The sequence below is a fragment of the Emydura macquarii genome, unplaced genomic scaffold, assembly GCF_026122565.2.
Source record: "Emydura macquarii macquarii isolate MOO-44397 ecotype Brisbane River unplaced genomic scaffold, CSIRO-AGI_Emac_v2 contig_3345, whole genome shotgun sequence".
Taxonomy (NCBI): domain Eukaryota; kingdom Metazoa; phylum Chordata; order Testudines; family Chelidae; genus Emydura; species Emydura macquarii.
This window is the reverse complement of record NW_027133482.1, coordinates 6,495,763-6,522,944: the sequence shown is the minus strand read 5'-3', so window position 1 is coordinate 6,522,944 and position 27,182 is coordinate 6,495,763. Positions and strand designations below refer to the sequence as shown.

At 55.0% G+C, this 27,182-nt stretch overlaps 2 protein-coding genes across 3 annotated transcripts in view; one reads left to right on the top strand and one right to left on the bottom strand.

The window, feature by feature from the left end:
• ADISSP (adipose secreted signaling protein) overlaps positions 1-7,416 on the top strand; it is a 127,931-nt gene extending 120,515 nt beyond the window's left edge. The window contains exon 7 of the mRNA XM_067533594.1: positions 5,966-7,416. Coding sequence (XP_067389695.1) covers positions 5,966-6,066 — 101 coding nt within the window. The 3' untranslated portion in view covers positions 6,067-7,416. The remainder of the gene's footprint in view (positions 1-5,965) is intronic.
• Positions 7,417-12,139: 4,723 nt separating this feature from the next.
• Positions 12,140-27,182, bottom strand: part of HSPA12B (heat shock protein family A (Hsp70) member 12B) — a 55,889-nt gene continuing 40,846 nt past the window's right edge. For both annotated transcript variants that reach the window (XM_067533524.1, XM_067533525.1), the window contains exons 11-14: positions 21,751-21,855; positions 18,611-18,869; positions 17,706-17,809; positions 12,140-14,882 (exon numbers count right to left, since the gene is read on the bottom strand). In XM_067533524.1, the coding sequence (XP_067389625.1) occupies positions 14,239-14,882; positions 17,706-17,809; positions 18,611-18,869; positions 21,751-21,855 (1,112 nt within the window). In that variant the 3' untranslated portion in view covers positions 12,140-14,238. The remainder of the gene's footprint in view (positions 14,883-17,705; positions 17,810-18,610; positions 18,870-21,750; positions 21,856-27,182) is intronic.

The window sequence follows — 27,182 nt, the reverse complement described above, 5'->3', positions numbered from 1 at the left end:
TAACTAGAGACTTTACACTAGATTGGGGACATCTCTTTGCTACCTAGAAGGGTGCACTAGAACTATAGACAATTATAGAGTTGTATATAAATATACATTCAGATTCGTGTTCATTAATTGTACATTTTTAGTAGACTAGAAATGGAGAATGATATAGTGCTTATTTACTAGAGAATTAACTTTTTGCTCATGATTTGTGTCACTCTGCATTAGGATAGTAATTGGAATTTAATTAAATCCAGAACAGCGCACAAAATGTATTGTTATTAAAACAAGCCCTGAGTGCAGTACGTGACCTGTTGTGCCATATTTATAAAGCCGGACCTGAAAAGTTAGATGTTTTCCCCTGACTCTTTCTTTATATAGAAAAGCAGCTTTTAATTCTCAAGTTTTTGACAGAGGCTCATGGGTTCAGTATTTATATTTTTATTTAAATATTTTAAGAGGTTATAAATTTAGGCCCTTAACATATTTTGCATTAAATTCAGGTTTCATTTTAAACCGGTGTATTTTTAAAAAGAAAAACGTATTATAATATAAAAAATAAAATAAAAAAAATCTGATTTAAAGCAAAAATAAACCCCCGATTCCCCCCCAAAGTACTGATTTTTATCCTCTCTGTTTAAATGTACGAGGGTGATGGAATTAGCCAGTGTGTGCTGGGAGTTGGTGTCCCGTGAAAGGCTTAGCTGGCCAAGCGAACCAGGCTGTTTGAGCAATAAGAGTCCGTTTGTCTGTCTGTTCAAACATGCATGCCTAATTTATGTGTGCAGCTACTGTGGTGATATTACCTAGCTCTTATCTGTAGATGTCAAAGAACCTGAAGTCAGTATCATTATTCCCATTTTACAGACGGGGAAACTGAGGCACAGTGACTTGCCCAAAGTCAGCCAGCAAACCAGTGGCAGAGCCTCGAATAGAGCCCAGGTCTCCTGAGCTGCCAGCCAGCATCCTAGCCACTAGGCCACACAGCTTCTCGATAGCCTGAGCTGCCAGCCAGTGTCCTAGCCACTAGGCCACACAGCTTCTCAATAGCCTGAGCTGCCAGCCAGTGTCCTAGCCACTAGGCCACAGTGCTTCTCGATAGCACGTGCACACTGGGTAACTGTGAACGCAGACAGCCCGCTGGCTGCGTCGCTCCCTGTTTGCACGCACTGCTATTGAGTTTGGGCAGTTGTGATAATTACATGTGCACTTTAGGTTTTCTGCCTGCAGTTGTTCATGTGCAGGGTAAGGAATCAGCCCTTCCGTCTGCCCGGCCGTATTCTGATTATTTCTACCAAGAATGGTAACAGCAGGAACCACGCTTCTCAGCTTTACTTTTGATCAAAAATTCCCCAGAATCCTGGGACCAGGAGCGTGTCCAGCTGCGGGATGTGGGTTACAGCCTAATGTCGGCTTGCTCTCCAGTGCGTCGGAGACTATTACTGAGTTGCTTCGGACTTGTTGCCTTTTCAATCTGATGCCCCTGCTGTGGCATGAGGAATAAACTTGAATTCCCTCCCCACCGTGGTGCTAAAATGCAACTCCAGCTCCCTGGGGTGTGGAGGTGCAAGAAATGAGGGGCCAGTGGTGTAGAATCATAGAATATTAGAGTTGGAAGGGACCTCAGGAGGTATCTAGTCCAAACCCCTGCTCAAAGCAGGACTAACCTCAGCTAAATCAGCCCAGCCAGGGCTTTGTCAAACCGGGCCTTAAAAACCTCTAAGGATGGAGATTCCACCACCTCCCTAGGTAACCCATTCCAGTGCTTCACCACCCTCCTAGTGACAAACTTTTTCCTATTACCAGCTATCACTTTCAGAGCCAGGGTCCTGCTTGCAGACTAGGGGGTTCTGTGCATTCTGGGTCTTCCGGAGCCAGTCTGCAAGAGCCAGCGCAGAGCAAGGTTAGGTGTGTCGTGTGTCTCTGCTTTAGGGCCCAGCCGGATTTGGGCCTCTGATGTTGGTTCCTGTGTGGGTTCGGATTCTGGATTTTAAGAAACAAAGCAATGTTACGTTGCAAGCTTCCAGCATGAGTATTCGATGTGTTTGCTCTAACTGCTCTGTGTGCATGCCACCAACATGACAGGATTCTTGCCAGTCCCAGCCCTGCGTTTCCCCACTGGCCTGCCGGCAAACCAAACCACACGGCTTTTTCCATCCTTCGGACCAGGAAGAGGTCACGGCTGGGTGCCTCTCAGTTTAGACCTGATGATTTAGACACCTTGGCATGGAAAGTATGTGCGACTCATCTGCACCTGCCAAGATCTGTTCTACGGGAGTTCTTACGCTGCACACATCACTGCCTGCTGGGCTCTTGGTGTCACAGTTTGGCCACTTCTGATTTTAAGCCTGAGAGTCCTAGATAGCAAAGCAGCCGAAGACAGGGCTCGGGTTACAGGCGTGTCACTTTTTGTTGTACATTAACACGGGGCGACACCTGGCTACCTGGTCGATGGGGAGATGTCGGCATTGCCACCCCAGTTCAGACCAGCACTCTGCCGGTATCCTCTCTCCACCTGCTTCAGGGGAAGGTGTGTAACACCCCTGGTGGGCAGTTATGGAAGACATTTCTTCCTAACCCCCTTGGCTCTTCTTTCAGTAGGAAAAAAAGGTATGTTCTGGCTAACTCGAGGTAAGGACACGCCCAGGAAAAGACCTGGCCCATCGGAGAGCATTTGGCTTATGTCCTGAAGCAGGAGAATTTACATCCTCTAATGTAACGGAGGATGATTACTTCTTCTCAGCTATCCATTGTGCTCTGCCCCCTTGTAGCCATCTTCTCTCAGAGCTATGCAGTCTCATAAGGAATCTTTCTTCATAAGGAAATCTCTGCAGGTCTCCAATTGTTTTTTTGCCTCTCTCTGAAACCTCTTCTGCCCTTTGAGGCAGGGCGATGACAAATACACGCAGTAACCCGCTGACATGTGTAACCAGGGGTGCAGTCCTACACGGTAACGTCTTCCTGCCAGCCTGGCCCTCTAGCCCCGCCCTTACTCTAACCCCACCCCCTGCTCTAACCCCGCCCCCACTCTGCGGAGGGCGGGGCACCGTGGACGTTGCTGCACCTCAATCAGTATCAGAGCTGGGCAAAACTTTTCAGCGGCAACTTTTTTCCAGCAAAAAATGCAGATTCAGTGACACTGAAACGTTTTGTGAATGTGCATCGGTTTTGTCAAATTGTTCATTTAAGGGGGGAAATCCTTCCCCCCACCCCAAAAAAAATCAATGTTTCATTTTTTTCGGTTTGAAACAACTTTTTATTTTTTTTAAAACTGAAAATGTTAAAATGGTCGAAGTCGAAATGAAACCACGTGTTTGGCCTGAAACTCTTTTTTTTTTTGGACTTTCACAAAAATTGCAAGTGAATTGAAAGAGTCATCATGAGCACAACTCGAATCAGTCAGCTGTCCACGTTGACACCAGGGTCCTTTTGCTGAGCTGATGAACCTGATTTAGGTGCGTGAGTTGTTCAGATCATTCTTTCCAGGGCACGACTCCTTGCATTTATCAACATTGCATTTTATCTTCCATGGCGTTTCCCATTCCCACGGCCTGGTTCGGTCCTTAATTTTCTCTGCTCTGTATTCTAAATAAGGCATGAAGTTTTAATGGTGACAGCAAAAAACCTTTGGAACAATTTCCCAAGGGTTCTGGTGGATTCTCCATCACTGACAATTTTGAAATCAAGATTGGATGTTTTTCTAACAAATCTGCTCTAGGAATCATTTTGGGGCAGGTCTGGCCTGTGTTACACCGGAGGGCAGACCAGATGATCAGAGTGGTCCCTTCTGGCCTTGGAATCTATGAACCTCTGAAGCTAAATAATATTGTGTCACCTGCGAATTTTGCTGCCTGGCTGCTCACCCCATTTTCCAGATAACTAATAGATCCTTTAAGCAAAATCTGACATAATTATGAGCTGAGTGAACCTTGATCCAGCCTCTCTTCCAGAGCAGAAGTTATTTGTGAGGCAATGTGGGATTTTTGTTGGCTAATTTGAAAATTTAATTAGAACAGGGTTTTAATAGCACTTTGTTCCCTCTCTTTACATCTCTTCTTCTAGTAATGTAATTAGTTTTTTAATTGGCATCTTTGAATTATAGAGTCATAGACGTGTAGGACTGGAAGGGACCTCAGTAGGTCATCTAGTCCCCTGCACTCGACTGGACTACGTAACAACTAGACCATCCCTGACAGGTGTTTTTCTAACCTGCTCTTAAAATCCTCCAATGACAGAGATTCCACAAGGCAATTCCTCTAGGCAATTTATTCCAGTGCTTAACTACCCTGACAGTGAGGGGATTTTTCTAATGTTCAACACAAACCTCCCTGGCTTCAATTTAAGCCCATTGCTTCTTCTCCTATCCTCAGAGGATAATGAGAACAATTTTTCACCCTTCTCCTTGTAACAATCTTTTGCATATTTGAAAACTGTTATCATGTCCCTCCTCAGTCTTCTCTTCTCCAGATTAAACAAACACAATTTTTTCAATCTTTCCTCACAGGTCATGTTTTCTAGACCTTGACTCATTTTTGTTGCTCTCCTCTGGACTTTCTCCAGTTTGTCCACATCTGTCCTGAAATGTGGTGCCCAGAACCAGACACAATACTCCAGTTGAGGCCTCATCAGCAGGGAGTAGACATGGATAATATCCTGTGGATCAACAGTAATTTCTCTGTCGTTAAATTCATGTGTAGGTCTCAGGGTTCAGACGAACCGATCTGATTTAATGATCAAAGATGATCTCCCCTATTTCACACACAACTCTCTTTATTCACCACTGCTTCCAAATTCATCATTACGCATTTCATCCGCCCTCATCACTGGTGCTATGTGGCAGTGAAATTACTTTCATTATAATTAATTGATCAGAAAGCTATGCAGGCCCTGTATTCTTTTCTTTTTCTTTTTTCAGACCTAGACCGAAAGTTTGCAATTTAATATTAATTTGCAATTAGGGAAAATGAGAGGATGTGATCTTTGTCAGTTTTGTTAATAGGAAATTTTAATAGGGAAAACCCTGCATAAAAGATGAGAATCTCCTAAAAATATCCTCTGCGACTGAACTTGTGGCATTACAGAGTTTTGTGTTGGTACTCTCTTGCTGTATGGTACAAGAAAGGTCTGGGGAAATGTATTCCGATTTGTTTTGTATGTAAGATTTGCCATTCCTGGTATTTCTAACCACCCTTACTTTTGATGGAGGAATTTGGGGATGTGAAGTAGGAGCTGTTAAATGATAGATAGGGGCAGTTGCCTCAATCTTCACTCTAGATTTTGCCACCCAACTATGGCCCTGATTCAGTCAGGGACGTAGCCATGTGCCTAACTGTAAGCCTGTGAGTAAATTTAATTGATTTCGGTGGAACTACGCGCAGGCTTAGCAGGTGTGTTAAAGTTGTCACATGTCCTGAAGAGCCTTCCTGGATCCAGGCTGGATATCATTAAACTGGTGTTAATAAAAACACTTTGAAACGATCTCAGTGAAAACCATGAATCAGGTTTCACTTGCTCAGTTTCCTGGCTGCCAGAACGGATCCAGCATGACTTAGGGGACTGGATGTTGGACTTGGAAGGCAGGACACCTGGGTTCTGTTCCCTGCTTTGTGACTGTGGGCAAATCACTCCTCCGTCCCCTCCCTTGTTTTGTCTGTTTAAACTGGGAGCACTTGGGGGGCAGGGACTGTCTCTTGCTAGGTAAAGCGCACAGCACCGTGAGACCCAACTCCTAGGCCCTACTGAATTACAAATACTAAGGAACTCCTCCTCCCCTGTCCATAAAATGACCAGAAAGATGCATGTGAACAATCTCAGCTGCGGTCTAACTGGGAGGATCCACATCCATCCCTCCAGGGAAGATACGATTTGCCCCCTGTATTTCCACGATCCATACAGAAGCTATCGTGTCCGGGTATCAGCGAGCATCTACTTATCTACGTCCCTGTATTGCTGTGTAAGCGGACGCTATTCTGTCTTGCAGATCGTCACCACGGTACACCCATGCTGCTGGAGGGGGTCCGGTGCACCGGGGCGGAGCTGGAGTATGACTCGGAGCAGAGCGACTGGCACGGGTTCGACTAGCCGTTGCGGACCGCGTCCTCCTTTCAGTTTTTAAATTTAAGCTTGAAATTTTAAGAAAAAAAAGAATTGTTCTCTGACTACAGGATTCCGAACACTCGAGTTTTGTGATCACCAATGGAGCTTGTCTTGTGAGGTCTGGGCGCTGTGCTTTTATTCCCCCCTCCTTCCCCTAATAGCCAAACCAAACCGTAGGCCACTGGTTGTAAAGGGTTTTGTGAAGAGCAGGTGGTGGGTTAATGACTCTGGCGAAGAGCCCAGAGCAAAACCAGGGCCATCGTGGAGTAGGCCAGGGTTTCTTGTCATTTTCTCAGCCTTAAAACTAAGCCGTGTGTGTATTTGTGGCAGATGTACACGCTGGCGTACGAGTGCATATCCAACCTCCTGAGCAAGCGTCACCTATTGTGCAACTAGCATATCAGCATATTATTTTGTATCATAAAATGTTGGTTATTTTCCCCTTCTCTTTAGTGGTCTCATCCTCGCATGTGACTCACTTTGTCCAAAGTGTCTACAACTGCCATTTAAAAACCAAACAGCTGATCTTTTCTCCAGTGGCGGGGTTGGTAAATACGCCAGGCGGGATGCTATCGCTTCAGATATGCTTTGGCTGGTTAGGTTGTGTTTAGTCTCAGAAGTATTTCCAAAACCAGGCTTTTGTTGCCTTCCTGAGATACAGGAGCAATCTCTTGTTGCAAGCCATATGGTGTCTTGAATGGGGTAAGTTTGTTCTCTCTTTCTGCTGCTGCTGCTGCTATTTCACTTTATTTTTACATAATCTCCCCTGAAGTATATTTAAACGCTTGGGGCTGGATTCTGGTCCCAGTTGCAAATCCGGAGTTAACTTCACTGGCCCCCAGTGAGTGGCTCCAGATTGACTCCATTGGCTTTTGTGAAGTTAACTCCAAATTTATACCACTATAGACTGAGATCAGAATCTGTTTCATAAGGGTGAATTCTGCCTTCAGTGATGCAGATTTAACTCTCTTTAAAAGCAACAGGATTGTGTGCATGTGTCTGAAGGTAGAATTTTGCCTTTAGGTTGGGTTTGCCTTTAGGTGTCTAGGAGAGTTGGGGGCTCGGTTCCAGTGGGAATTGGGTGCTTCACCCTCATAGACACCTTTGAAAATCCCAGTCTGAATTTTCATTTCTTAAATGTTGTCTGTTGTTTTGGTTTTTTTTTAAAGACACATGGTACAAGGACCAGGAATGGTGGTTCAGCTTTGAAAGCAACAGAAGGATTTATGTGCCTATATATATATATATGTGTGTGTGTGTGTATGTTTGGGTTTTTTAAGTACAAAAAAAGAACTATAAAGGAAAATAATAAACTTCAGTTGAAACAATACAGAACTTGGTTTGTTTGGTCTAAACCTCTCTCCTGGGTGTGTTTGTCTTGGTGATAATTCTTGTTTGTGCAGTGCTGGGCCTGCTTTTACTAACATGCTCTAGATTTTTCTCTCTGTTGTAAACTGGGGAAAGCCAATTTTTAAAAAAATCAGGTTTTAAAAAAAAAAAAACTTTTGAAAATCTTTCTGTTCCTGCTCATAGACTTCATTGCGAAAGATGCAGCCGGCACTTCTGGAGAGCTACCTCAATATCTTCCCTTTGACTCCCTGGAGGTATGGATTGTTATGGATTGTTTGGATAGCCATGGCCTCCAGGAGCCTTGGCCATGGCCCATTGTGTCAGGCGTTGGACAAACACAACAGAAAGACAGGCCCTGCCCTAAAAAACTCACAGGTTAAGGATACGACAAGAGACAACTAGTGGAGACCAGCAGAATGAGTACAAGGCCAGCAGGACAGACAGTGGTTGTGCAACACACCAGCCGTGTCATGTGCTAAGGGTATTGTCGCATCACAGCACAGGAGAGTGTTAAAGAGGGATTTGATGGGGGGTGCTGGCACTGACCTTCCCTTTTTCAAAGATGCACTTAGAGTGTGAGTGGCTTGAGGGGTAGCAGCTCGCGGCTCAGATCCCACAGTGATGGGCGTGGTCTAAGGCCTTAATTCGATACATAGCGCTGGCGCCGAGTATCCCAGCACAAAAGAGCCGTGCGAGCAAGGCAAGGGGCAGTGCATAGCGGAGAGTGAGTGAGTGTGTGTGTGTGTGTGTGTGTGTGTGTGTGTGCGCGTGTGCGCACGCGCGCAGGAGGGGCAAGATGGTTCAGAATAACAAGAGGTTTGAACAGAACCTCACGGCTCTATCCTGATCACAGCAAACTCTTCCGCATGCTGGCTGGCCCTGCTTTGGGTGGGAGGTGGGACTAGATGACCTCTTGAGGTCCTTTCCAACCCTCATCTTCTATGATTCTGTGTGGCCATCTCCAGCCAGCACCACCCCGACCCAGACAACCTCAGTGATCCAAAACCCTGTAACAGAATCCTTGCCCAGTGGCCAAATCCACCCGCTGGTGCTTCGTAAACCTACACAGGGAGAGCGGTGTGGCTGCCTTCGAGGGCCTGCACCTCCCCACCTGAAGCAGCCCTGAGGTTTGCCGTTGGAGCTCCTCTGCGTGGGATGGCCCCGTTGGTGGCCGGGCCGCCCACGGCACTAGGATGAACGAGGTGTGGTGCGCGAGGACTTTCAAGATTCTTTGTCTTCTCCCAGCCAAAACCCAAGGCCCAGACCTTTTCCCACTGACCGTGTGGGGAAGGACCACGCTTGGGGGAAAACGGGCACGGAGAATATGAAGACCAGGGAACCCGTCTCAACCACGGGGAAGAATCTAGGGGGCCAGGTCAACAATTTATTCTTGTCTAAGGTAGGTGGGTTATTAGACCCTCTAACGCATTCGCTCTGTTCTTATAGTACCACCAGCCGGGCATGGGACAGTTTGGGCAGGAAACCTGGGCTCAGAAGAATGGGCGGCTCAGAAGAAACTTCGTTTAGCTTAGTCACAGCCATGTGACAGTCCCAGGACCAATGGGGTCGGGTAGTTTAATGAAAGGGGGCAGGGCTTCAAATGTGTCCCATCCCACCTTCCCCAGACACTGGGCTGCAGAGACACTTGTCTGCTTCCTCCGGTTCATGGCAAAGTGACCCGGCTGCCAAACGAACACGGACGGCGCACATCTCCCGTGCTGCCCTAGACAAATGCCGAGGATCGAACTGTGCTTGTGGGGCGTGTTTGTTAAGCGATGTGGCTGGGCTTGCGTGCAATGTGCCATGAAGCTTCTCCATTTAGAGGTATCAAGCCTCCCAGGAGACGCTTGGCTGCGTGGAAGGGGGAATTGAGACACCGGCTTAGTGGGGACATGCCCAAGAACTGCCATCCATGGCCAGGAGCAAAGCTGTCATGGCCAGGGCCTCCTAGGTTGGGGATGAGGCATGATCTAGTTCCTGTGACCAGACTCTGAGCTGGAGACCCCAAAAGGGTCATGAGCACGTCTGCTGGCTGTTATGCTCCTGCTCCAGAAAGGCATGGCATTCACTCCCAGAATAGAAACGTTACCATGCACCAAAGATGAGCCAAACGCCACTGGTGGGTGCGAGCATTGAGTGAGGACAACCGTCAGGAAACTCGGGACTGCTGAGTGCGGGCGAAGGAAACTAGGCTTGGTTCAAACCAATTTTCTAGCCAAAAAGGGGATAGAATTGGAATGACTCGGTGAGCATGGCTGTCCCCTCTGGCCTTGAAATCAGTGCAGCAATAGTCCTACTGAGGGGCAGCGTAGGCTAGTGGATAGGGCACAGGACTTGGGGGACCCGCGTCTACCCGTGGATCTTTGCACCTGCCCACTCGGTGTGTATCTTGTCAGTTTCGGCTGTAAGTTCTTTGAGGAAGGGGCTGTCTCATACAATGTGTGTGAACAACACCAAACCAACCTCTACAATCATTTAGCTGAGGTTGGTCCTGCTTTGAGCAGGGGCTGGACTAGATACCTCCTGAGGTCCCTTCCAACCCTGATCTGCTATGATTCTATGAATTAAATCTCACATTTCTGGTTGAAGCTGAATGTTATATTAAATACTAATGACACCCTGTCAACAGCCAGAGCCCTTGGGCTTCAGAAACCCATCCGGCTCCCCTGCGGATCGTCCAGCCAGCTACTCATTTAGTCCTGTTGTCCTAGGCACATGAGCCACGTGGAAAAAGGAAAAAAGATGGTGCGTGGAATTTGCTCTGTTATATGAATCACTATCAAGCACTATCCTTGCCTTTCTGGAAGCCATCCAAACATTAATTGGGTAATTGCTTTCTGCTGCTGGCCCTGTGTCTCTGGTTTGCAGGTATCAATGGAGACAGCAGGGTTTTTCTTTCCCTAAGCCAATTTGTGCACTGATTAAATCAGCTTGGGACAAAACATAAAGAGGGTAGAAAAGAGCCCCCCTTCGGCCAACTCCCCAAAGAATCTGGCTGCCTGGGTGCTGTGTGTTACAGCAGCCGTGGCTGGTTCTCGTTACGTTAGTGGTTTAGCAGCAAGGACAGGGAAATAAGAGCGCTGGAGATTGACCAGTCCACGCTGGTCCCATCAAGCCGATTCCTGCAGCACTGCTATGTTTGTTTGACGGGACAAATTAAAAACCGGGAGCGAGGATGGCTGTGTGGTTAACGCACCGCAGCAGGCCTGAGAACTCTCTTAGCTCGATTTCTGCTTGGCTGTGGACTCCCGGTGCGAGTCAGTGCAAGTCCTTTAATCTCTTCGGGTATGGCCACCCGGCACTGCATGATTACGAGCAGTGTGTCCAAGCCCGTGCTTGAGTGTCTAAACCTGGGCTTACAATGGCCGGACCCAGGTTCCACTGCCATGCCAACGCAGCCGTACCGCGCTACACCAACCTTCTGACTTGGGTCTGCGACTTGAGTTGCATCCACACTGCAAAGAAGACAGGGCTTGGGCCTGAATCCCAGTAGGACTCTGGCTCTGCCCCCCCCGTAGGAGCCTAGGACCCAGGTCCTGCGTGGAGTCAGTAAGTGGTTTGTGGACAGATGGCGCGCTTGGACTCAAAGCTGAGGCAGCGTCTGGGCTTCGTGTGCTGTGTAGACATACCCCGCGTCCCCCCAGGATAATGCTGCTGCTTTCACAGGGGTGTTTTGAGGTAGATTGTAGACAAGAAGCGGCCAGGAGTTTCTCAGGCATTATAGATGCCTTTGAGTAGCTCAGGAGATCCTGGGTTGAACCCATGATGGCTTGTAAGACCAATGAAAGCATCACCCTAGACCAGCGAGAGAACCACCAAGCAGCAGCTGTCTGCCACGTACCGGCCCTGAGAGGGGTGAACGGGAAAGTGTGAGCTTTGATGTTGTGGTGGCAATCCCGGGATCCACTGGTACACTGTTGGACCATTGTCGTCCTGAGCGGACTGGACCAAGAGCAGGACCCAGAGGGCACCGCCACCTCCGCTGGCTCTGACTGAATCCCACACAACTGAGATGTCAGACTGAAGCCCCCTTCCTCTCATCTGCCATGGGAGGGTTTTTTGGTTTGGTTTTTTTCCCCCTTCCTCACCTTATTTCTTCGGTTTTCTGGCCCTCTCCTGTTTCCGTCTGTCTAGTCAGAGTCTGGCCTAAAAGGCTTTTTAGTGGCAAGTTTGCCCTGGTACGAAACGGACTGAGGTCCCTGGACACCACACCCCGGATCTTGTTTAAAACTTTAATGGGGGACAGGCAGGGTTAACTGACTGTTAACTCAGGGTGACTCTTTGGGCCCATTTATTCCAATTTCAAACAATGGGCCTCCGCTCCCCACACCCCATGATCCTTCTCTCCGCCGGGTGGTCCCCCCCACTTCCCCTTTTGCAACATGGGAAGAGTAATGTGGTTGTGAGTCCTTCACACCTGTTGGTGCCCCCCCCCCATGTTAAACCCCCCGCTCCAGGTTGAAGGAGGCTGCTTATTTCTTATAACACAGCAGAAGAACATAAGAACGGCCAGACTGGGTCAGCCCAATGGTCCATCTAGCCCAGTCTCCTGTCTCCGAGTGTGGCCAATGCCAGGTGCTTCTGAGGCAATGAACAGAGCAGGTCATCATGCAGTGATCCAGCCCGCCAGCAAAGGCAGACCTGCTCTCAGTACTGCTTTAACTTCATTCCCCACTTCAAAAGCATGTTTGCCCCTCCCCTGCTTGCAGAAGCGTATAATAGTTTATTTTTATTTCCATCACACGTTATACTTGGCTTAAATGCATTATAAAGCCGCACCCTCGCCTTGCTAGTGCCATAGACTTGCCCGGCTGTTACACCTCTGTGAGTTTACATGGGATATATAAAAATAAAAATTTGGGTTTACAAAAAACAAACAAACCCCAACATATATTTATCAAAAGGAGCCTTTGTCACCATTGCTTTCTCCCCAGCCGCACCCCCGTCAGACATATACAGATCAACTACCCCTTCTCCGCCCCCATGGAGGCTGGCTATAGTCGCTTTGGCTGAGAGGGGCCAGGAAGGAGGTGCCTGACCTTTATCTCATGGGCAGGGTCTAGCTGGCCAGCTGAATGTCCAGTAGCCAACAAAAATGGGTTCCTGAGGCTGCTCCCAGGAGCCAAACGAGCCAGCTAAGCTAGTCAGCTTGGGCTGGTGGTGTGACAAAATGGGGATTTTTATAACATTTTTAGAAAGCCTCTGTGTGCCTCAGTTTCCCCCATATGCTGCATTGTTACCTAGTGGGGGGCACAGGTCCCGTTTGCTGTCTGCAGAGGACACAGATGTGAATGGCTCCTAGCGGTCTGGTGCCTTCGGAAGCCTCTGAGAAGACAACGGCAAATCCGGTCACTGGGCGTTTGAGACCTGGCCAAGCAACGAGCACGGAGGGCCCAGCTCTCGGCAGGAAGCCATGCAGAGTTTGCCAAGCTGGGGAGCAAAGGGCAGGAGACGTGCCAGAAGGGTGGTTGAGTGTTGGCTGCTGGAGGAGACGGGGGGGCCCACCTGAACTGGAGCAAAGAGAGGTCAGCGGTACAGGGCGTTGGGCTCTGGGCTGACCAGGGCGGACTACGCTACAACTTTCTTCTCCTTATGCTAACCAAGGACTTCCCGTGCTGTGTTCCAGTCGCCTCATCAACCCGGCTGTGTGACAACGCTGCGGGAACGGCCCGGCAGATGCTGGCGCAGGTGCGTGGCTCCTTACGATCGTGCAAGTCTCCCTCGGGGTCCGTCTCACTGGGATTTGCTGAGCGGAGCTCACGGGGCGAAGGAAGGGTGCCGAAGTTCCCAGAGGTCCTTCCCCCGCAGGAAGAGTGAGACCCCGTCCTAGAGACTGCTGCAAAACTGGGTCCCTAACACCGATCCAGTGGGGTGCAGAACCGCAGCGAAGGGCTGCCCCCATCACAGGAGCAGTCAGGCAAGTGCAGCTGCCGTGGGGCTGCAGGTGAGCGGGACTGTGCCCCGCCGGACTCCCCGGGCAGCGCGCTCCCCCTCGGGTCAGTCCCTTGAGGAGCGAGCGCCGAATGCAGAGGTCAGCGCGGGAACGCGAGCAGCGCAGCGCTCTGAACGGCACGCCAGCACACTGACAACGCAGGCGTGGCTGCAGCATGGAGATGGGGCCCGGTGAGCACAGCCGCCTCCTGTGGGCGGCCAGCTTGGCTCAGCGTTGACTGGGCCGAGACGTGCGCGCGTGCCCTGCTGAAGGTCCCACCATGGCACAGACGAGTGACGGCCTTTTAGACACGAAGTGCCAGTCTGACTGGCACGAACCCGGCGCTCTGGGGGGAACTTCGCCGCGGTGAAACCAGCCAAGAACCAGCACGTTGCGGCGTAGGAGGAAGAAGGGTCTGCGGCGGGCGGTGGCCTTCTCTTTGAGCGTTCTGCCTCCGGCAGCGCTGGGCTCATGGCTCTGTTGATGCAGAGGGTCCTTGCCCTTCAAGCAGGCTGCCGGCACTGGCAGGACATGCTGGCCCCGAGGTGAATTCAGGACTCTTCCGATGCAGCGGGTCTGGGGCAGGGTCATTAAAAGCCCAGCTGGAACCCTGGCCGCAAGCTCTGCCGAGCTCCCGGCGAGGGCCGTGGATTCCCCACAGCTTGATTAGGCGTGTGAGTCAATGAACCATTATTCCCTGGCAACCGAAAGCTCCACCGAGTCCAGGATTGCGGCTCCCGCGGATGAAAAGTGGCTGCGTCTCGTGGTGTGAAACCTGCCGGGATGTGAGCACGGAGGCCCGTGCTGTCAGGGAAGAGGGTGATGGTTGTAGGAGACAGCTCCCCCCACCTCTGGGCCGTCCCTTCCTTTGGGGCTCAGTTGGACAGGAAATCGATGGCAGCTCTGACCGTCTTGGAGGTCCTGACGTCCATCGCTGCCACCTTGATCTCCGTGTCCCCGAACTGCATGCTGGTGCGGATCTCCCGCCGGCGGCTCTTGGGGCAGCTCAGCTCCTCCAGCTCGTCCAGCTCCAGGCTGATGGTGCCGCACTTCCTCACCCCCGGGTCGGTGATGTAGACCACGTCATCCGTGGCACAGCAGTAGATGTTGATGATGATCTTCCGCTGGCCCACCCTGGCTGGGCAGTAGCTCCTCTGCACCACCTCGCCCAGGGCCACGGACTGGTCCACGGAGACGAACTTCTCAAAGATGTCCGTGCACCAGTTCTTCCCCTCCTTCACCAGCAGCTTCTCCTTGGGGTGCTTCCCCTCCACAAATTTGTTGAGCACCCCCACGCCGTAGGTCAGGGGCGAGCGCCGGACCCGCACGATGGTGGGGTCGAGGCCGAAGAGCACCGCCCCTTTGAGGATGGTCAGCCCGACGTCCTGCGGGATGATGACCCGGCACAGGCTACCGAAGGCCGACTGGATGGCGTGCTGGAGCATGGCCGACTCGGCGAAGCCCCCTACCAGGAAGAGGAACTTGATGCCTTTGACTTCTGGCTTCTTCATGAGGTCATCTGGAGAAGAAAAAGAGGGTTAAACAGTGAGCCTGGCTCTGCTGGGGGGGGGGTGCGGGTCATAATCCAAACCACAGACATTCAGTGGGGAAGGGGGCGCAGGGAGGGCTGAAAGGAAGGACTTACTAGGGCCCTAGGCTGGGACCTGCCAGTCCTGAGCTCAGTTTCCTGCTCTTACTCCTCAATGCCAAGGCCAGAGGGGACCCCTTTGCTCATCTAGTTCCACCTCCTACACAACACCGGCCTGAGCCCTGCCCTGAATTAATTCCCCTTTGACCCAGAGGCGATTGTTTCGAAAATCATCCGGTCCAGCTTCAAAAGTTGCCCTTCCTGACGAGTCCATCCCGTCCCTTGGTAAATTGTCCTGCGAGCGGGACCTCGGGCAAGTCAATGTCTCTCTGTGCCTCAGTTTCCACTCCGTTCAGTGGGGATCAGAGCCGTGCCCCACACACAAATCCATTAAAGAAGGTGAAGCTCTCAAACACTGTGGCGATGGGGTGGGGGCGGGCAGATAAGCAGCTAAGTAGAGACCCGGTGGGAGGCGGGAAGTGGGCAGCAAATGTAGGTGGGAGTTTGCAAGGAGCTGAAGGCTGTGAGAAGACCCCAATGAGTTCAATGGACTTTAGATCAGGTCCCTGGGGTGGCACAGAGGCTAGTGCAGGTTTGGGCAGCAGAAGCACAAGAACGGCCCGACGGCTCCGACCAATGGTCCGCCTAGCTCCGGGTCCTGACTTCCGCCAGTGGCTGGTGGCAGGTGCTTCAGAGGGAGCGAGCAGAACAGGGCAAGTTACCAAGTGACCCAGCCCTTGTGGGCCAGGCCCAGCTTCTGGCAGTCAGAGGCGTAGGGACACCAGAGCGTGGGGTTGCGTCCCTGACCCTCCTGGCTAATAGCCACTGATGGACCTATCCTCCAGGAACCAATCTAATTCCTTTGTGAACCCTGTGATACGTGTGGCTTTCACAACATCCCCTGGCAAGGAGTTCCACAGGCTGACTGGGCGGTGTGTGAAGAAATACTTCTTTACGTTTGTTTAAAACCTGCTGCCTGGTAATTTAATTGGATGGCCTCTAGTTCTTGTGTTATGGGACGGGGTAAATAGCACTTCCTTATCCCCTTTCTCCGCCCGGTCAAGATTTTACAGACCTGTGCCATATCCCCCCGTCGTCATCTCTTCTCCAAGCTCAACAAGCCCTGTCTTTGTAATCTCTCCTCATATGGAAGCTGTTCCATGCCCCTCATCATTTTTGCTGCCCTTCCCTGTACAGCCCTAACGTATCTGAGCTGGGACAACCAGAGCTGTGTGCAGCATTGAGGGGTGAGCGTTCCATGATTTATATAGTGCCCTGCTGATATTTTCTGTCTCATCTATCCACCCCTTTCCTACTGGCTCCTAGCATTCTGTTCACTTGGCTGACGGCCGCTGCGCACTGAGCCGCTGTTTCCGAGGACCAGCCATGCTGACTCCAAGATCTCTTTCGTGAGTGGTCACAGCTAATTCAGGGCCCAGCCCTGTGTAGAGAGAGCTCGGATCGTGGTTTCCTGTGGCCGTCACTTTGCACTTATCGACACTGGCAATTGCGACAGGGAGAGGAGAATCCCTTTCCCGCAGTGCTGTGGCGACGCACATCCTTTCCAGGCCCTGTCCCTTCGTTGTCAGATACTGACACATGGGAGAGCACTTAGAGAAGAGCTGCTGAAATGCTCAGGGCAGTGGAGGGATCAAATCTGTATAACGGGCGGAGGCGGGGAATAGAAAAGGCTACCAATAGTGGAAGGGTGTTAATCGTGCAGTGGGTATCTGGTGGGACCTAGGTATCCGTATGGTCTCCATTACAAGTGTGTGAGCATCACACAGACATTAGCCAATTTAGCCTCACCATGTCAAGTAGGTATATCACCACCCCACCCCCTGGGAAAAGATGGGGAAACTGAGGCATAGAGAGCAAGTGAGTGGCCAAGGTCATGCAAGGAGCCTGTGGCAGAGTTGGGAACTGAGCCCATGTCTCCTGAGTCCCAGCCCAGCGCCTGAACACAGGAAACCTTCTCTCCTCCCCCAGGGGCTACTGAAGAGGAATGAGAAGAAGCCACGAGAGGAGATGCACAATGAGACTGTGACAGGGCTGCTAAATCGCCTGCTTTGGCACTTAACCCAGTCTCTGACTCGCAGCGATTCAGAGGCAACATAACATGGGCGGGAGAGGGTGTAGATTATCCCCCATCTGCTACGGCACGGCTCTGACACCAGCCTCTGCTGCTCGCCCCTCACAGCGACAGGAGACTGGGCCGTGGGGCTGACCCACTCTGGCCACGTCTCTGTTCTTAAGGGGAAATCTAGGCCGAACCCCAGCCCGGCAGGTTGTGGAACAGTTTCCCAGGGGAAGGGCTGGAAGCGATTGCCCGAGCCAACGGCGAGTGTCTGAATCGCTGGCACACGGCACGTAGAGTGGCCCTGCGCCGGGGTGGACCCCGGGAATGGGAGCTATGGACCTACCTGGACAGTGCCCATAACTGTGGGGTCCCCCCTCAGCTATCCCTGACCCTCCGCAGGGCTCACACCCTCCCACTAGGGGGGCAGGCTGGGCTGCCATGCTGGGAGCCCAGGAGCGGACGCCGGCGTGTGGCCTCCGGCAGGGGCGCAGCCAGACGACGAAGGCTGGAACGTGGGAGCCCATGTTCACGGCTCTGCCCCTCGCTCGGTGGGGGGAGGAAAAGAGGCGCCTCTCCTCAGTCTGGGTCGGGCCCCACGGTAAGGGAAGTGGTGCCAGGCCGGGGGCTCGGCCCAGGACTGAGGCAGCAGCCAGGGGCCGGGCGCTGGGACCCACCGATGTGCTGGATGATCTGGCTGACAGTCGGCTGGAAGAGGTCGTTCATGGCCTCCGAGGACATCCGCAGCATCCCCTGGGACGACCACTTCACGAAGTTCACGCTGCGGGGGGGGTACAAGAGGGGAGTGACTCTCCGGGAGTCCCACAGGCAGGGCCCAGCGATGCCCAGCTCAGGGAGGGGTGCTGGCCCCATGGGCAGCCGAACAGATGCTGCCCCGAAAAGCCCAGGATCTGTCCCCCACGCCGCCCATCAGCTCAGCGCTTGGCCCTGCCTTGGCGCCCCTCCCCTCCAGTACCGGCTCTGATCTGCCCAGCTCCCCCCCACCCCCTGCTCTGGGCCTCCTGCCCCCCAGGCAGCCCACGCCCGGCCAACGCCTCCCTGCCCGACCCCTCACCACCTCCCGCCCTTGTGCCCACAAAAAGCAAGGTGGGGGAGGGCGGGAAAGGTATCCACACCCCTTCCAAAGGTTTTCCCCCCCCGCCCCCCTCTGCCCTGAGTAACTTCCTGGAGGCTGATCCCCCAGCGGGGGCCCGCCGTGTGATCAGACCCAGAGGTGCGGAGCTCTGGCGTTAGAGCAATGGGAGTAGCTCCATCAGCAGGTACCAGTACTAGGCTGTCATCTTCTGTGGGAACTAGCCACGAGAGGGCAACGTGCCGCCCGCTCTCAGCCGCTGCCAGCGCTCCCGGGCCCATATGCCCAGGCGCCACATTACCAACCAGCCCCGTGTGCTAGCTACGGCCTGCCAGTGGGCTGGGGGGGCATCACAGGCGGCCCTGCCTGGGCCACTTGGGATGGGGTTCACGTGGGAAGGCGGGGGGTGGCGAAAGCACCTGCCCCACACCCGGGGGTGCTGTACTGAGCGCCCCGCAGCCCTGGGCAGCGCCACCCCCCACGGCTCACCTGCTCCGCTTGAGCGCCGTCTCCACGTTCTGGCCCCGGTGCTTGCGGTAGAAGTCGATGAAGGAGAAGGGCAGCGAGACGTTGAGGGGGCTGGCGCGGAACGGCGCGGCCGCCCGCTTGCGGGCCTCGAAGGCGATGGTCAGGTCCACCCAGGCGGCCGGGCGCTTGGCCTTGAATGTGGCGATGAAATCCTCCCCGAAGATCTGGCCCAGCAGTGTCTCGAAGGCCAGGTCCACCCCCACCGCCCCGTAGGGGCCGCCTGCAAGACACGGGGCATCTCGGGGTTAGGGGGCTCGGGCACCCCCCAACAGTAGGGCTGGGGGGGGGAGGGAGGGCTGTGCCCAGGGCAGGGACGCACGGCAGGGAGGTGAGGGGCGCCCGGCTGGGGTGCTGGGAGCAGGGGCACAGCAATGGCTATGGGTGTCTCGGGGGTGAAGGCATTTTTTCTGCTTCGGAGAGCGATGTGTTAATAGAGCTGGGGGGGAGGGGGCGCCAGAATGGGGCAGGGGCTGGACAAGCGGGGCCCCATGTCCCCCCACAAAGCGCTGCCAGTTCTGACACAGCCTGTCCTGCCCTCCAGCCGGCGCTCCCGCCATCTACAGCCCCCCCCCCCCCCCACAGCACTGCGGGAGCCCCTCAATCCTGCCCCACAGCCCCTCCTATCCCATCTTGCCCCCCCTTACAGTGCCCCTCTATATTGCCCCACGGTCCCCTGCTACCCCAGCCCTGCCCTGCCCCCCCCCCCCAACAGCGCTGCTGGAGCCCCTTAATCCTGTCTCACAACCCCGTGCAATCGCAGCCATGCCCCCCCCCCCCCCCGGTGTAATACTGGAGCCCCTCATTCCTGCCCCACAGCCCCCTGCTATCCCAGCCCTGGGCCCCCCCAAAGCACTGCGGGAGCCCCACAATCCTGCCCCATAGCCCCCTGCTATCCCAACCCAGGGCTGCCCCTGGGAGCCACGCGGCTGAGGAGCCAGATGTGGGGCCTGGTTCCACTCCCACGGCACAGACCCTCCACGTGGCCACTGGGGGCTCCCCACACACCAGTTTTCGGGGCTTGGGGGCGGGGGGGGGGGCTTAGCCCCATCCTGGGGCCCGGCTGGTGGGGAAACGCTCTGCAAGGAGCCGTTTCCCCCCACGGTGCGGCACCTGGGTTTGGTTTCTGTGGGAGGGGGGCCGGGGGGGGGGGGGTGGGTCGCAGCTGAGGGACCTGGCTCATGGTTCCTGGCCACCTGCTGATGTGGGGGGCATGAGCGGGCAGGTGCTTTACAGTGCCCTGTGCGCCAGCGCGGGAGGTGGGACCCTTGGTAGGAAACCCACATGCCTGGGGCAGACGCCCCCAGGCCCCCGGATGTGTCTACACTGCACACCGGGTCTGGGTCTGGGGACCCTGGGCTTGTGGCCGTAGCGTTTCCAAGCCCATGCCTGAGCGGCCGCACGGTGTTGCCCAGCTGGGTTTACCAGCTGGACTCTGTCGCTCCGGACGGTGTGCAGGCGTCTCGCTAGCGGCACTGGACATGAGGCTATTGCAGGGAGCAGCCTGGCCTGTCACACGCCTGCCCTGCGAACTCCGGCTGTATGGACAGTCACTAGACACCGTGCCAGCAGATACCCCAAAGTGGGCAGCGAAGTGCCTGGAATTGGGAGACCCACTAAAACCGGTTCAGCTGGGGCATTTCTGGCCCCTGGCTCGAGGACAGAGGGGAACGTGACACCCCATGGCTAGCCCTGTATTTCGGGGATCTGTTCTATGCGCTTGGGCCCTCCCATCTCAATAACATCTCTGCGTGTAACTCTTCCGCTGTATTCACGCCGCGCGCCCGGGAAATTGGCACAGCTTTGGCTTGCTCCCGTCTCTTACGGGGCTTCACGTCAGCACCAGTTCACTACCAGCCCCTTCCTCCGTCGTCAGCATCGCTGCCCCTCAGGGGGACCCTGGGCAGGCTCCCAGCACATCCTCCAGCTGGAAGGCTAGTGCTAGTCTCCCCGATTGACACCAGATGGTGCTGCAACCCAACGCTGCACGGAGCCGCTGGGCCTGGCCATGGGCTGGGGACGCCAGCCAGGTGCACAGAGACAGGACGGGTCCCTGGGAGAAGCTGAACTGCCAGCTCCTGACAGCGAGAGGCCGGGTTTTATTCCAGATGAGTGCCTTTCTTTCGAAGGCTGGGGAACTGGGCCAGTCAGGGAAGGACAGGGGAACCCTGGTGGGCTGGACACAGCCATGAGCGGCATGGGACCAACCCCACTGGACTTCGACCAAGCCGTTACCGCCGGCAGGAGACCGGACTAGCGCATGCCACAGCCAGAGAACGGGCAGCAGTGCCCGGGGCCCCCACTATGGCAGGGACTTGATTAGGAGAGATGTGCCCAGCTGTAACCCGCACCCACCCATGGCAGAGGACAGAGAACCATCCCCGCGGCATCACCGCCCTGCCAACCTGGGGGAAAAATGCCGTCTCAGCGCCACATGCGGCCCTCGCCACGAGCCTGAAGGCCAGCCCAGCAGCTGAGCGAGAGAAAACGCTCGGTGCCACCCCGGCTCCCTGCCAGTGTCCCATGTCCTGCCATGGCCATCCCCGACGTGTCAGAGGAAGGGGAGTAAAAATAAAAGCTCTCGCAGAATATACTGGGGTGGGGCAGTGAACTCCCTTCCTGACCCCAGCCTGTGGCTGGCTGAAGCCCTGAAGCATGAGTTTGGGGCACACAAAGCATCAACCAGACGTGAGCCCCAGGGCAGCTGAGCCCTGGCCCCTGCCTTCACCAGCAGCCCCGTCACACAACCCCACTCACAGTTGTCCCGCGCTCTCTTCAAACGAAGTCAGTTGTTTGCTCCACAACCCCCCCAGTGGGAAACTGCTCCAGAGCCTCTCTCCCCACCCCACCCCCCGGTTAGAAACCTGCTTCTTATGTCCAGCCTGAATTTGTTCATGGCCAGCCCCTCCATGTCCCTTCTCCCAACACCGCCTTCCATGCCCCCACTACCGGCCTTGCAGGCCAGGACAGAGGCTCAGCGGTTAGCTGGTTGGGGGGGAAGGGGGGGAGAGCAGGAAGTGTTTTGGGGTCTGAGGCTTTCCACCGGCTCCAGTGTGCACTGGATTGGGCCCTCGGCACATGGCTCCCGGGCGGCGCCCTCCCACCTGAGGCTTTGTAGAGCTCTTTGAGGGTCCCTTGCGGCTGCTCGATCTGGTGGACGGTCAGGTCCACCGTCCCGCCGCCACAGTCGGCCACGATGTACCGGTCACCTGTAAGAAAACAGCAGACATCTCCCCTAGCGCGTCTCAGCCGTAAGTAGGCCAGGCTCCTGACTCCCTGTTTTACAGATGGGTAAACTGAGGCACAGAACCCGGGTGCCCTGAGGCACAGTCTGTTTGGCAATGCTGCAGAGGCAGGAGAGCTGTGCCGGTACAGACACAGACCCCGGCTCCTTGCCTTTGCCATCCTGAGCTGCTGCACTCTCCTTTCTGCCACGTGACGTGGAGGGGAAGGGGGCCAGTCCTGATGCAGCCAAGTGCCCCCCTCCCCATCTCCACATCACTGGAACCCCCAGGTGCAAAGCTCAGGATTGAGGGCCAGGGGAGGTCAGGCCACGGCTGGGAGGAGAACCTAGAGTAGGGCAGGGGGTGACTAGCAGCTGGCAGTCTTCCTGCTGCATCAGGAATGATCTAGCCCCCACCCAGCACGCTGGTAGGGGGCTCTGTGCTTCTGCCGTCTCAGGCATTAAACTGAGGTCCTGGCCACGTGTGATCTCCAGCAGGTGCCCTTACCCCTCAGGCCAGCCACACCCTGGCTCCTTACACTAGCTGATGGGCTCCAGCCATGGCGCTCGCGGGTGTGTCTTTCACATCCTTTGCACCGCTCGCATTTAATGCTGCATGAGGGGAGGCGGGTGGAGGCACAGCTGGGATCCTGCCCTTGCCTGGCTGAGTAAATAGCCCTTTGGTGTCAGATCAGAGCATTCTACCGAGGAGGTGCATTACCAGGAGCCCCGTTTCACAGGAGGGGAAACTGAGGCACAGAGCGGGGCAGGGACTTGCATAGGCCCCGCTATCGTGCTGTTTAAGTACAGCCCCACATGGGCCCCAGGGCAGCTGCCAGGCATGCTGGGGAGCCCATCCATTGCTGCATCCCTCCAGCATATTCTCCCTGGCACTGGATACTGCTAACACCACCCACATGGCCCTGCGTGGAGCTCCTGCGTGAGATGGCCTGGGGGGGCTTTGTCCTTCTGCTTTGCCCCCCCCCCCCCCCCCCCCCCCGCTGCGTTAGAGCCTGATCCTGGGCCCGATTCTCCCCTCCCTTTGCTAGCAGTGAGACTCCAATGCGGCAGGTCACATGGGCACATGCCTCATGCCTGCAGGACTGGGCCCTCTGTGAGCCACTTTCCCGCCGGCTGCTCGGGGCTCTGCGCTCATCGGTGACGTCCACCTGGCTGCTGCTCGTAGCCTGCGCTGCAGAGCCCCTGGCGGCCTGGAGACAGCTCCCTCCAAGCCAGCGGCTGCCCCGTGGCTCCCCCCTGCACTCCACTTCTCTGCCTGGCCCTGGGACCTTTCCCTGCGCACAGGCCAGGCGGGGCTGGACTGGTGTTTGCAGCTGCGTGGCAATCCCTGCTTGGAAGGGGGGCGTGAAAACACAGAGCACTGTTGCTACTACTCAGTGACCACTCCCCCGGGCCCTCGACGGTTAATCCTGCCTGAATCCAGCAACCAAAAAAAAAAAAACCAAACTCCCCCGGCCCCCAGTGCTCGGGTTCGGGAACTGCCAAAAGTCCCGCCTAGCTGATGTCACCGTCCCGCGAGCCAGCCAGATTTCCTGCCAGCGGAGAGATGACCTCAGCCCTCCCTTCCGAATTCCTCCAGAGCAAGGGAAATGGCTCAGCCCCAGGCCGCAGGCCCTGCCATCGGCCAGGCGGGGAGGCTACTGAAGGGAGCTAGCTTCGGGGAGGATCCGATACCTTCCCGTGGGTTACTGGTGCCAAGGGGTCACCTGGGGCTGCGTCCACCTTCCTTGGGCCTGCCTTGGCACTCAGGGCCGGGTGGGCGCTGAGTGAGTGGTAGGTCTCGCAGTGAGATATCGGGGAGCAGGTGCCGTCCGATATCTGGGAGCCCCCCATGAGCCTGGTGGCAGCTGCTGCAGCTTCAAACCTTCCAGAGCAGAACGCGAGGCCCCCGATCCTGCTGTGACCAGCCCCCACTGATTGCCACGGGAAGCCGGACGCAGCCTAGAAGGAGCTGAGCACTGAATACACCTGCCCCTGCCCTTCCGCCCCTCCCAGCTTTCCTAGCGGCCTGGAAGGAAAAGAAGCCTGGGGACAGGGCACTGGATTGCGAGTCAGGAGATGGGGTTCTGAGCCTGGCTCTGCTGCAGACCCACTCTGGGACCAAGGGCAAATCTATCAAATGTCTTTGTACGGCACCTGTGACGTTGGCTGGATGGGGGGGTCGGCGGGGGCATTTATTCTATTTTTTAACATCAATACGTCAGAATCATAATAATCCATGTGAGATATGCCATGTCAGGTACCATTAGAAAGGCTGTAATGTGCTAAGTCAGATGATAATGTTTGTGTTCATGTGTGATGTGTGTAATGGAAGTTATGGGTATGTTTTGTCTGTATTTCAAGGTGTGCCGTGTCTGGGTGACACCCCAGACAGGATGGCTGCAGCACTAGCCTGCTTAATGGCCCATTAAAGAAATTCACAGGTGCAAGGGACCCAGGGGGAGAAGCCAGGGATACACCTGATGAGTCACCAGGACTTATTCATGTGACCCTGGACTCCACCTTATTCCTTTAAATTTCCACAAGCAGCATGGCAAAGGCCAAAGGACGTTAAAGGCAGCTGCACCACATCCATTTTGTCTTCAGTCGTCTTCAGCCTACCTCTGGATCAGCTCATCTACAACTGAACTGAAGCTGTGAAACAAAGGACTGAGACCATCCAAGTACTGGATGCACACCAGAGGGACTGTACAAGCCTGCAACTCCACAATTCTACTAGAAACCTGATATATACGGACTTTCAAATCATTTGTATGTATCTGATTGCTTTAATCCTTTAACATTTGTCTTATGCTTTGTTTCTTTCTTTCTTTTTACAATAAACCTGTATTATAGTTACTAAAGGATTGGCTGGCAGCGTGGTATTTTGGGTAAGATCCAAACTTATATTGATCTGGTGCTGTGGCTGACCCCTTGGGCTCAGGAGAAACCTTTTTGGTAAAGAGCATAGAGTTTAAATAACTGGTCTCCTTACTGGACCTAGTGCTGATTGGGAGCCGGAGACTGAAATGCAGTAAAGGGGGCTGTGTGTATTGTTATTCTGGTTTCTTGATAACTGGTTTGGGGGATCAGAAGCACTGTTTGTGGCTGGTTGGGAAATCTGACTTCAGAGCCACCCACCAGTGCTGGGAGAATCTGCTCTCCGTTTGCAGCCTGCCCTGCCCTTGGCGTTTTCAGGTGGCTGCCCTAGGCACGGACGGGTCACAGCACTCATTATGGTAATCTCTGAGCACCTCACAGTCTTTGACAGATTTAGCTCCCGACCCCCCCCCGGGGAGGCAGGGAAGGGAGCAGTGAAATGATTTGCCGGAGGCCAAACACAGTCATCTGCAGAGCCCGACATCAAGTAGCGGCACTGTGCTCTGACCACTAGACATCACTCCCTTCCCTACTCTGGAAACCCCGCGCCAGCTATAGGGCTCCAGGCTTCAGACAGGACAGGCCCGGCTGGTCCAAGCTGCCCACTCGTCCCAGCAACGTGGGACCGTTTGAGCCAACATGGGCTTGGTGGGCACAGCTCCGGCAGGGAGCCTTCACGACGCAGCCAACAGGCAACGTTACGGGTAGGAACTGGCTTACAAGGCCACGTGTCCAGGGACTCCACCGCTCTGAGAGAGGAGCAGCCCCGTGGCCAAACCAGAGGACAAGATATTAGCAGGAGAGGGTTCCCGGTTCTGCCTCCCTGGGCAAGTCACTGCCCCTCCCTGTGCCTCAGTTTCCCCCGTCGTGAGCTGGGGTTTGGAAAGGGCGCTGCAGAAGAGCAACAGGGCGTTACTTCTAGTGTTATACCGGCGTCTTCCACTGACTCCTGTGGTTTCCTTTCTCCGTGGCGTGAAGGAGCGGCCGTGGCCGGAAGGACTGAGCGCAGCGCTGGAGGACTGGGGCGCCATTCCTGACTCCAGCCCAGAATGATTTCGGGCCAGGATCCTCTGCTTGGTTTTCGGCTAGTTGAGAAGCAGGGCTACCTGTGCGCATTCCATCCAGGCTTCCCCGCCGGAGCCGATGCCCAGCAGGAGAGGAGCATGCTGGCATCCGTTAGAGATGCCCTGGCCCGGGAACCTATCGCTCGAGACCAACGACCTCTCCCCTTATCACCCTGTTTGCAGCTGTCCCGTTGGGGGGGAGAGGGGGACAAATTCTGGTGGAGCAACTCAGGCAACAGCTGGGGGTCTTCCTTCCTCCTAGACCCCCAGCCAGCCTGCCCACGCTACGCAGATCACCTGGGTGGTGGGTCCAGGGGGTACCGTGCTCTGGCCAGCCTCCTGCTGGCTGTGAATATGGGGTGGCTGGGAGATGCAGCGAGGCGAGCCCAGGCTCCAGCAGCAGCCAGGTGCGTATCTTCCCCTACTCAGAGAACGAGGCGTGGCTGAACTGGCTGGCTGAGCCCTCGCGCTGCTGTGACACAGGTGGTGCTGGGAGCAATGGCTGAACTCAAGCCAGCACCTGCCCCGGGCTGCAGACTCGCCGGCCAGGGATCTAAGCCGTATCCCAGCCGCTGGGGACAGTTCAGGGGGCCCAGTGACTCTGGCTTCCCATGGGCTCTGCTCGGCACAGAGATCCCTGCTTCCGCCCTGTCCTTTGGGATGCAGGGCCCTGGCTGGCAGGTGCTGAGCGCCTCGGTTCTCGTGACGCCCGCGGGCAGCTGCTGGGCTCCGCTGCAGCAGAGAAGCAAGCCATTTATGCCGGCCCCCTCGCTCTGGACTCAGGGCGCATTCACATTTGCAATGTTTGGCCTTCCCGTATAAATACTCCCTGCTCCTCCAGCTGGCGGGTGGGAGCTGATAAACCTTCCGTTGCGGAGCACTGGGCTGCAGAGCGTCCGGAGCTGTTAATTACTTAGCACGGGCTCGGCGTTGGGGTGAAGGCGCTGCGGCTCCGACGGCTTCGTGTGGCTCCAGTCCCCCTCGGCTGCTGTGCCAGCTGTTCCCAGGGGTTAGAACACAGGCCTGGGAAAGGGCTCGCACCCTGAGCCCACGGGGTGGCCCTGGGCTAGTCACTTCCCTGCTCTGTGCCTCCGTTTCCCCCGCTGTAAAATGGGGATAACACCGCCGGCCTCTGGGACGCTGGCTCGTGACTGTGCGCACAGAGCTCTGATGCCAGGTACTGGAGGAGGGGGAAAGGCAGGTTCTGTTTGCAGCCGCGAAGAGACAGGAATGGGCTATGAGCCAGGGGATCCGTGCTTCAGGCTGCTGGCTGTGGGTCCCTCTGGCTGTCTCTCTTCCAGCATTGTGTCATCACACAGGGCATCCCCTAAATCCTGACCTGGCTCCCTAGCCCAGGAAGGGATTACTG